The 10,364-nt window shown below is 40.8% G+C and overlaps 2 protein-coding genes across 5 annotated transcripts; one reads left to right on the forward strand and one right to left on the reverse strand.

The window, feature by feature from the left end:
* The first annotated feature begins 1,693 nt into the window (after nucleotides 1–1,693).
* On the forward strand, nucleotides 1,694–5,522 carry LOC129726553 (cytokine-like nuclear factor N-PAC). Of its 3 annotated transcripts, none has more exons than XM_055683405.1 (8): nucleotides 1,694–2,191; nucleotides 2,539–2,664; nucleotides 2,729–3,098; nucleotides 3,191–3,694; nucleotides 3,761–3,901; nucleotides 3,968–4,181; nucleotides 4,248–4,337; nucleotides 4,406–5,522. In XM_055683405.1, the coding sequence occupies exons 1-8, from the start codon at nucleotides 2,151–2,153 to the stop codon at nucleotides 4,603–4,605; spliced, it is 1,686 nt and encodes a 561-aa protein (XP_055539380.1). In that variant the 5' UTR covers nucleotides 1,694–2,150; the 3' UTR covers nucleotides 4,606–5,522. The 3 variants fall into 3 exon arrangements, with proteins under 3 accessions (XP_055539380.1, XP_055539381.1, XP_055539382.1); XM_055683406.1 differs by having other exon boundaries at nucleotides 1,695–2,191; nucleotides 2,729–3,095; XM_055683407.1 differs by having other exon boundaries at nucleotides 1,695–2,191; nucleotides 2,729–3,056.
* Nucleotides 5,523–5,953: 431 nt separating this feature from the next.
* LOC129726555 (phospholipase A-2-activating protein) lies at nucleotides 5,954–8,777 on the reverse strand. Of its 2 annotated transcripts, none has more exons than XM_055683408.1 (4): nucleotides 8,694–8,777; nucleotides 8,087–8,613; nucleotides 6,835–8,032; nucleotides 5,954–6,770 (listed from the first exon to the last, which is right to left on the reverse strand). In XM_055683408.1, the coding sequence occupies exons 2-4, from the start codon at nucleotides 8,568–8,570 to the stop codon at nucleotides 6,056–6,058; spliced, it is 2,397 nt and encodes a 798-aa protein (XP_055539383.1). In that variant the 5' UTR covers nucleotides 8,571–8,613; nucleotides 8,694–8,777; the 3' UTR covers nucleotides 5,954–6,055. The 2 variants fall into 2 exon arrangements, with proteins under 2 accessions (XP_055539383.1, XP_055539384.1); XM_055683409.1 differs by having other exon boundaries at nucleotides 8,670–8,753.
* Nucleotides 8,778–10,364: the final 1,587 nt, after the last annotated feature.

Genomic DNA, 10,364 nt, shown 5'->3' on the forward strand with positions numbered 1-10,364 from the left:
TGGGCTCAAAACGGTGATACTACGAAACCGGTTTTGGCATAGTTTTAGTATATTTCACAAAGCAAAATAATACCGATTATTTCTGAGTATTAATGGTTATTCGCTAATATCTTAAAGTGGTAGTCAAATAATATCTTATTTTGAGTAAAAAAGTCTCAGAAATCGAATGGTAGGTGTCTGATCAACGTAAAATGTCAGCAAAATGTCGATTTGGCCCCAATTCTCCTACAATACTAAAATAGGTTTATCTGCTGACATTTAACGTAGATCAGACACCTACCATTCGATTTCTGAGATTTTTTTACTCAAAATAAGATATTATTTGACTACCACGTTAAGATATTAGCGAATTACCATTAATGCTCAGAAATAATCGATATTTTTTTGCTTTGTGAAATATACTAAAACCACAGACAAACAGACGTGCCTCTTCGAAGAAAAATCCTGAAAAATCTTCGTCCTTTTTCGAAACGTTACACTCATGCGCCACCATGTGAGCTTATTGCCTACCAACTTATTTTCGTAAAACGGGTTTTGTGTCCGCTAATGGGTGTGCGCGCTTGCTTAAATCAGCAACAGAGGCATTACTGACGGTTATTGTCTTTGATAATGAATGTGCCCGCTTGCTTATAGCGACACTAGCGGCATTACTGCCCACTAAGCAAAATTTCAAAATAATCGTTATTTTTCTGGTCGATGAAATCGTCTTCGAGTGGCACGTCTGTTTGTCTGTGCTAAAACTATGCCAAAACCGGTTTCGTAGTATCACCGTTTTGAGCTCAGTTTTTGTCCGATTTAAGATCTGTTTCTTTTTTCAAAAGATGGGTAGAAGGATGCTAATATGTGGACAATCTCTTAGAATTTTGATATTTGGTCTTAAAACAAAATGGCGTGGAAAAAACCTCGAAAATTTCCAGTTTCTCAAAAATTCAAAATGGCGCCATTGTTGCCCCTTAAGTTGAAATATGTTCAAACTCGGGGAAATTTAGTTTTGCATAAAATACACAAAAAAATTATATATAGAAGCCAAGGCAGAAAAAAAAGTCAATTTTTGTTGCACTGTGTAATCTCCCATCTAGTAAAGTAAACGAAATCGAAAAAAAACCGAGAGAAATGAAAAAGTCTAGAGATTCAATAATTCTCATTTTCGAATGCATTTAGAATCCCCCCGCGAGATCTGTCACTTCAATGTCAAAAATGACCTTGACGTCAGATTTGACGGATTGCGGTCCGATAACTGCAAAGTTGTTGCAGTTATCGGTCTTGCAGTTAAAAAGCGTTGCAGTTAAAAGACTTGCGGTTATCGAACGGCAACTGTACTCAAAAAATGGCCCAATGAATCGCATGATGCGTCACTATAATTAGCACTGCGAAAATATCGACATCACTGTAGGCAGAAATCAAATCAAAAAACGACTAACTACTGGAAATAATGTATAGAATATAAGAAAACATTGTATTATTATAACTTTACTGTAGTCTACATTTGCTTGACGAAATAAATAAATAAATAAATAAATAAATGAGGAACTGAAAACTTGGCTTGGGAAGGGCAATAAACATCTGAAACAACCTTTTTAAATAACCCGATTACGCCATACGTCTGAACCACTGATCAAACGTATAAACTGTCAGCCAGTGGGACTTGTATACTGAAAATTGCACCCACCACCGCAACGAAAAATCATAACAAGCAGTAGTCCGCCATTTTTATTATCACCGTTCTCCAGCAGCGACAGCCAGCAGCTTTGCATTCTCGAGAGCGTCGGTTTGTGCGGCTTCCTTTCGCGTTTCGAGTTTAAATATCTGTTCTTTTAATAGATGAATGCATTCTCCGGATAAAAACCGACATTACTGGAACGATGAAAATTGTTTAGAGTGACGTGTGAGAATAACTAGATTTATTCGGGTTTGAACTGTTACTAGCTGCAAGCTTCTCTGGTGTCATCTTTCGCTGCCGTAAGCGAGTGGTGGGAAGATTTTCCGCGCGTCTTCTCGGGTGTTGTTTTCTTATTTTGTTTCAAAGATTAGCTAGTTTGCACCATTTGCGGAAAATTATTGTGCTTTAATACTGAGTGACAGGTGCGGACCGAAAAAGCAGATTACCGAAGATTTTTTCTGTGACCCATCAAACTAGAAAATATAACAAAATGACAGATGGTAAAGGATATGCTGTTAATGATCTCGTTTGGTATGTATTTGCATTAGAGATTACTCTAAAATGTATCTTTTACGCTTTGCATAAGTTTTTGGTTCGAAGATAATCCAATCTCAACTAAAGAAGCGGGAGAAGATAATGGGTGAACATAACCTCACTTTACTCCAATAGCAGTGGAGGTTTTCCCTAGTACGGAAAGTGGAATGTTAGATGTCTATCTGATAGCCTACTGTGAATGTGTTTCATCCTTCTAGTAATAACGTCCATGTATAACGAACATGATTACCTATACCTAGTATTAATTTAAGCTATTTACAAATGTAGACTACCGGTTTTAGGAAGTTCTGTGCTAGCTAATTTCTCTTATATACGTTTTTTAGGGCAAAGATGAAGGGTTTCTCCCCCTGGCCAGGCCGTATTTCACAACCCCCACCAGAGCTGCGTCGCATAGCAGTAAAGAAAAACATTCCCGTAAAATGCATCTTCTTCTTTGGCTCCAATAACTAGTAAGTCGAGGAAAGGATTTTGTGATTCACGGATATGCTTGATACTTACTGACTGTATTTCTAGTGCTTGGATCGAAGAAAGTCAAATTAAACCATATCAGGAATTCAAGGAAAAACTTCTTTCGTCCTGCAAATCAGCTGGATTCAAGGAAGCTGTACAGCAGATCGAGGAGTACATTGTGAATCCGGAGAAGTTCGAGCCACTGTTCTCCACGGAGCAGGAAAATCGACCCGATCCGGATGTCGAGTTTAATAAGCTTCGCGAAGCACCAGAAGAAACTGTTTCGGAGGAAGTGTCATTCAATAATACCGCGACTCCGACTGCTACCGAAACTGGCAACGCATCTCCGACAACTCCGGCTACGGGAAAAAAATCCGCCGCCAAGAAGAAAGTACGTGCTTCGTTGCCCATCAAATTAAATGTGGATAAGGTGGTGTGTTTGTTTTGTTTTGTTTTGTCCTTTTTCTAGATATAACTTGGATAGTTGTCTCTATTTAAAAATCGCATTTGTTGATTGGCTTCTAGGTTGCATCCGCGACTAAGGTCCGTTCGATAGGAGCAAAAGCGAAGGCAGCAGCAATAGAGGCTGATATTATTAGCAGCACTCCTTCGCCGAAACGCAAGCGAAAAATGCTGAACGATTCAGCGGACGTTTCTTCGTTGGATTTGGATACTTTTTCACCAGTTCGACGTAACGTACCTGTGTCGCATCTGCTGAATCGTCCGGTGACAGTGGCCCGTCCTGCTACACCAGAAATCGACATGTCCAGTGTGTCGAATGCTCTACAATCGCGCAATATTCAAGCGTCAACGCTGAAGTTTGGCTTCCTGGGACTCGGCATCATGGGCTGCGGTATTGTGAAAAATCTTCTCAACTCCGGACACTCGGTTGTCGTCTGGAACCGGACCGCAACCAAGTGTCGAAAGTTCCAGGAAGCGGGAGCAGAAGTAGCGGATACTCCTTCGGACGTAATCGAGATGACCGATGTGACCTTCTCTTGTGTATCTGATCCGCAAGTGGCCAAAGATGTTAGTACTGGATGTGTTGGTCCTCGATGGGATATAAATAACATTCCATTTTTTTTTTTCTTGCAGTTGGTTTTCGGTAACTGTGGTGTCATGTCGGCCAATCTAGTGGGCAAAGGATATGTTGAAATGACTGGTGTCGACCCGGAAACCTCACAGGACATTGCCGAACAGATAATCTCCAAAGGTGGACGATATTTGGAAGCACAAGTAAGGACCAAGTTTTGAATTTTTCGATCTTAATTAAAATTTAATTGCAACCAATTGCTATCGCAGATTCAGGGTTCGAAAAATCAAGCCGAAGAGGGTACCCTGATAATTCTGGCAGCCGGTGAACGGTTACTGTTCGAAGAATGTCAGACCTGCTTCGAAGCTATATCGCGCAACTCGTTCTACCTGGGGGATGTCGGCAATGCAACCAAGATGAATCTAGTGCTGCAGACGATTTCTGGCGTGACACTCGCCGGAATCGCCGAAGGATTGGCTTTGGGTAAGATTATTTTCCTGGAAATCAGTATGTAACCGTAGTTAATTGTTGGATATTTTAACTCGACAGCTGATCGCGCAGGACTTCAGCAGAAGGATGTTCTGGAAGTACTTGAACTTACAAATATGTCATCGGAGATGCTTCTGCAGAAGGGAAATGGTAAGGGTCTTGATTAATAGTTGTTCGTCGTAGAACTAATCTAATCTGTTTGCATTCATGTTCGGCAGCAATTATAAAGGGTGAATTCCCAACGCACCAGCCACTGAAGCACATGCAGAAGGACCTCAAGCTGGCACTAGCAATGGCCGATGGGCTTGAACAGTCGCTACCGATAACAGCAGCTTCGAACGAGGTGTACAAGCATGCGAAGCGCCTAGGGTACGGTTCCCACGACGCCAGTGCCGTATATGTGCGAGCAAGGTTTTAACAGCGACCATCCGGAAGGCGCGAATCCGCAGACTATGAAAGAGAATGCAGTGCGCGCGACGATGACGAGCGAAACCCTGTGTGGATAATATTTTCTTAGTAGTAGTTATCTTGTTTTCTTTTTGTAGCAAAAAGGAAGCGTTCTTTTTTGTCAAATCGCATAGACGGAACCGGTTTTACCGATGGACTAGGAATATACCAACAGACACGACTCGAGAATCGGTACTCATTTCATGGAAAATATCTATTTTTTATATTTCACGCAATGTTTCTTTTGTTGCAAACCACACATCCGCACGAACGCATGCGAGTTCACTAACATTTCAGGAACTAAGAGAAGCACATATTTTACAGTAGGAACTTTGAGCGCTAGAATATCAGACCGGACGAAAAATTAATTCCTCGGAACTGAAGAGGAAACTCGTGTTGCCCATATATTTTATATTAGTTTTTATTGAATAAAAATAATTTCGATCAGAAGAGTTCATTTACAGTTTTTACGTTGATTTCCTATATTTGATTTTTATTGCAAGAAAAAAAATGAAAGCTTATTTACGGCTTTAGAGGATAAGTAATTAATTTAGGTAATATTCGTGACAGTCCGGAGGGCAGTAAATCGTTTTTCGCTCACTTTTCAGATTAGTTTCCGAGCGAACAATGTGCAAAATATATATATAAATATGGTGTCATTTCTTGTGTATCCGGTAACTTTACAATGTAGGCGGCAATCGCGAATAAAAATTAGAGCAAATAAAATGAAAACCGGTAAGAAAACAGTCAGGCAAGAATTTATAAAAAGCTCCCATCTGTTTTGTTTAAGTTTAATTTGTCAACATACAAAGAAACAAACAAAACGCGTAATGCGAATTTCTATTTTCGTGGAACAAGTGACCGTAATACAAAATGTGTTTCAAACTATCTTTCCGACTATTTATTTTCTTGAAAAGAAAACTGGAGGCCTATGGGGATGGAACGACTCAAAACTTTAATTGCGACACGCATAATCTACAAAATTTGAATGTGCGCGTCATTCAAAAAAATCGCGCGAAAAGCGGTGAATTTCAAAATTTACGTTAAACTGCGCTATTGAAAAAAAAAAACCTGAAGAGCAGCTTTTATTCACACCAAATACGATCGTAAAATAGAAGATTTAAATCAGAAAAAAAAAACAGAAAAAAATTATAGCATAGCGCGCCTTTGAACTCGTTTACTGCTATACCAAAACTGATCAATCAAGTAAAGTCACCCGAGTCTTAAAGATTTGAAGGAGTTACATACAGGTTCTGGTTCATATTTGAGCTTGAGACCCTCCAATTAGGCAGCATTCTTCAAAAAACACAACAAACATCTGAATGAAAAATGTATTGAATATCGTATTTCTTTGCCTTGCAGTCGATTTAACTTTGATACAATTACTTTCTCATGGACTAAACGGGCGTTCACCCAGATCATCAGGCCAGCAGTTCGTACAAATAGCTTGAGCATTCGTTCAACTTAGCAAAGCCATTCACTTCGGCACTTATGCTTACGAGAATTTTATCAATTAGCGCACTATTGGAGCGCAGGTGGTTCGCCACCAGTGTGCCCTGCGATGTGGACATCAAATTTCCCAGCGCTTGATAGCCTCGATAGATGGCCTCGTAGTCGGTTGCCCATCCGAGGAACTCTGCCACTGCATCGGAAAATACCTTGGCGAAATCAAGAGAAGGTTTGTCCAGTTGAGCCATCGAGAGGTTCAGGTAGAAACTGGCTAAGGCGACTTGTAAGTTCGCACTGCCGGTCTTAATGAGAGACAGCTTATCCACAATGGCACGAATGTGCTCTAGTACGATGTTTCGGCCATTGCTATGTGAGATCATGTTAACGAAGCAACGAGTCGCCATCATCTGATTGGCCGGCAGGTGATTTATGTGTTGCAATAGACTGTTCATGAAATCCCCTTCAAAAAGTTCCTGGCAGGCGCGAGAATCGCGGACGATTAGTCGCGTGATGTCCAACACTGGAAAAATGCTTTCCGTTGGCCAGGTGTACAAATATTTGAGAGCGGTAAGACAGGCAGAATTTTGCTCCGACTCCGTTGAAACCTCACTGACGTAGTGGACGATATCGTCTAAAGTGTCGTCCGACATCTGCAGGCTTTTATTCTCTATTTTTCCGTTCAATTCTCTAGAATATAAAATACCAAAAGGATCATTAATAGGTACGTTTACCAGTCAGAGTATTCACTTACTTTAGTTTCACCAGCACCTTCTTCAAATCCGCATTTTCAATCGTCACAAAGTGCCTATGAGGAAAGTGTGTGTTTGTCTTCTTTACCTCGCTTTGCCCCGTTGAATAGCTAGATCCACCGGTGAAGGGATCCGCATTGCCAGCGGTCGATCCGCCCGAACCATTTCGTGCGAAACCAGCGTTCGGTGTTTGGGTAGTATAGCTAGACCCTCCAGTCAAGGGATCGGTGTTGGCAGCCGTTGGCCGGTAATTCGAGTCCGACCCCGGAACATAACGATTGCCTCCGGTAAACGGATCATAAAAACTATTAGAGCTGGCAGTAGACTCGACCGGAGCATTCTTGGAGTTTGTTATAATAAAATTCGCAACCTGTTCCAAATAGGCTTGCGGCAGATTATGCTTGTGGATAAAACGCTGAGCCACAAACCAAGGATCTTCACCACGATTATACGGAAGCTTCAGATTTGGGGCATCATCTGACAGATTGACGGAAAACACATAATCGTACTCACGACCTTCGTACAGTTGCTTTCCCGTATCACCCCCGCTTGCTCCCATCACGTCGCCAACACACTCCCACTTGTTGTTGCTCCACTGGTAACACATAATTTTACCATCCGCATGGCGTACAATTCGAGTTTGTCCTTCACGTCCCTCCGAAAGCAACGATTCTGGTCCAGGAAGATCATTTACATTCATCCCCCCTAACTGCTTCGTCGATTCTTGAATTCTAACTTCGACCGCTAATCGGTAAGCTTCTTGTGAGTCATGTGGTGCTGCCCGATCTGCACTAGCAGTGAACACTCTCACCATTGCATCGCTTGCTCCGGCAACAATGTCCCCATTACGCAAGCCTGCCACACACCAGACAGATTGAGCCGGCAGTTGAAGCTTATCGCCGAGCGCCCCTTCTTTCAAGCTCCACATTCGAATTGTGCTGTCCTCACCACATGTAATGAACACGTCATCACCCCAGAAGTCGCTTCTCGATATGCTGTAGATGTAATTATTGTGTCCATGGAATTCTTTTACACACTCGTAGGTTTCGTTCCAGTGTCGTATGACGGCATCATTAGAGCAGCTAAGAAATCCGTCTTTCGGTAAAGCACACAAACCACGAACGCAATCTTTGTGTCCTTTTAGCACAACCAATTTTCCTCCTTGTTCATTCCACACAACGATTGTCTTATCGGCAGAACCTGCAAACAAAGCCGTCATTCAAAAGTCATTTAGATACATCACACTCAACTTACCTGTAATGTACTTCCCGGAAGCTAGACGGGCCACAGCCCACACAGCAGCATCATGGCCCACTAAAGTAACACTAGCTTGCGACGAGCCGACGTTCGTCCAAATCTTGGCGCTCTTATCCCAACTTCCGGAAATGAGTACATTTGAAGAGTTACCTTTCGCCAGTGCACAAACTGTCGACGTATGACCTTTTAGAATGACCAACGGTTCTACCGCATTGGGATACTTATAAACACAGATCGTAGCATCATTGCTGGCCGTACAAATCCAATCGTTTTCCTCGAGTACAAGTACCGCACCGACGTAATTCGTATGGCGGACTAACGTTTCCGTCTCCGTGTATCGACCGTCCAACAGGGTCCACACCTTGGTGGTTTTATCTCGTGAGCCAGATACAATGTAACCCTTACCTTCGGCAACTGCACGAACGTCCAGCTTGTGTCCGGCTAGTTCACAGGACAGTTTGAAATCATCTATCTTTACCATTGTTTTCTGAGCACGTTCCGATTGTCGTATGTTGGATCACCGGCTGGAATAATAGATTGTTTATTTTCTTTTTATCTGGATTGCATAAATACGAGTTACTAGCAAACGTATACGATATCTTACAAAATATCGCCGAATCACTGCACCGCCACTTGTGTATCCACCAGAGACCAGAAGAAAAGATACATCTGTCAAGTATAGCGTTGCCAACTGATTTTAAATCTTGAGTAGTGATGGGAAACTTATCGATACTTATCGATAATATCGATAGATGCAGGACATCGATATTATCGTTAATTTCTTGACGTTAACGATAATTATCGATATTTTAAGGGTGAGCACAGGGGGGATCTATCTGTCAAACATCGTGTAACCAACATATTCGGCAACATGGCGTTTGTTTTGGTTTGTGTTCTTTTTGGTGATGAAAATGATCGATGTGAAATATTACAGAATCGGAACCTTCTTAAATCAGAACTCGTAAAACCGCGAGAAACTTTCATAAATGTGTTGTGTAGTGATTTTTTCCCCATTATTGTTCATAGTTACAAACATCATGGACCAACAAACGTCATGGACCCGAGTTGATCTGCGATAACGCACACATATGTGGAATTTGACATCAGTGAATCCCCTCTGGGTGAGCACAAGTCAGTGCGGCTGGTTACTGGAGGAGACCCAAAAGAATGAGACCTCACCTACCCTTCCCCAGGAGTTGCTTTTGTCGCTAGGTATTTGTTGGGTGCTGCTATTCGACAAGATTTAGCATTGTTGGGGGTGGTGTGAAGGTTCGCCCTGAGTGTCACTGAGTTTCTGAAAAATAATGGAAACGAAAAGGTATTTATAGTTTTTAGCTTCCTGAGAACAGATGAATTCGACAACTTAGTACTGGAGAAGTTTAAAAAAAAATACCAAACTTTTTGCACCACCTCATAAAAAGCAATGGTACGAAATTGTAATAAAATTCATTTTCTTTGGCTTGCTTACTCTTATAATATGATGGACATGCATAGTGGCAGTCTATCGGTATTTCTCTGGTAATTGTTTAGTTTAACTTGGAACTGTTTAAGTTTGAAGCATATGTTACCCAACAAACAATTTTTAGTTCCACTAAAAATCCAAATCAACGAAATTGTTGCGCCAAAAAAATATCCTAATTTATACAGGGGGTAGACAAAATAATTGAGATAAAAAAATTCTCTCGAATTTTAAATGGCCAAAACTTTACGAAAAATGAATCAATTTTGATAACCGGTTTCATTTTACTGGAGAACAGTATTATACTAGTATTACTTGGGAACTTGGTGTGACCAACCTACACCGAAAATGTTTCGGATTTCAAGAGTGTGTGTCAAAGTGTACATTTTTGCAACGCATAGAACGTTTTAGGCAACTAAATTGTCTATCTAAAATACTTCATTTTAAAAATCTGAGATCACCGATATTTTCTAAAAACATTTTTTGTTTTTACAATTATATTTTTGTCGGAGTAGGATCCTAAACTCATCTACTATATAAAAATGGAATTCCGTAACGCTTGATCTTATTGATATTATTCCCTTAGTCTCTGTGGTGTACAGTAATCATCATCATTTTGAATCGTTCTAAATCAAAAATAATAAGCGGTGACATGTAGGTTTTTTTACATGAAAATGTTCGCTGATGTTCAGGAAAAACATTAGTTATAAAAAAATAGTTATCTAATTACTAAAACTTGAGATATTATTCACAAAACTAAGTAAAACATGCAAAATTATGACTTTCTGTGCTAAATTTGCCTCTAAATCAAAATTC

Source organism: Wyeomyia smithii, chromosome 3 (assembly GCF_029784165.1).
Source record: "Wyeomyia smithii strain HCP4-BCI-WySm-NY-G18 chromosome 3, ASM2978416v1, whole genome shotgun sequence".
In the NCBI taxonomy this organism is placed as follows: domain Eukaryota; kingdom Metazoa; phylum Arthropoda; class Insecta; order Diptera; family Culicidae; genus Wyeomyia; species Wyeomyia smithii.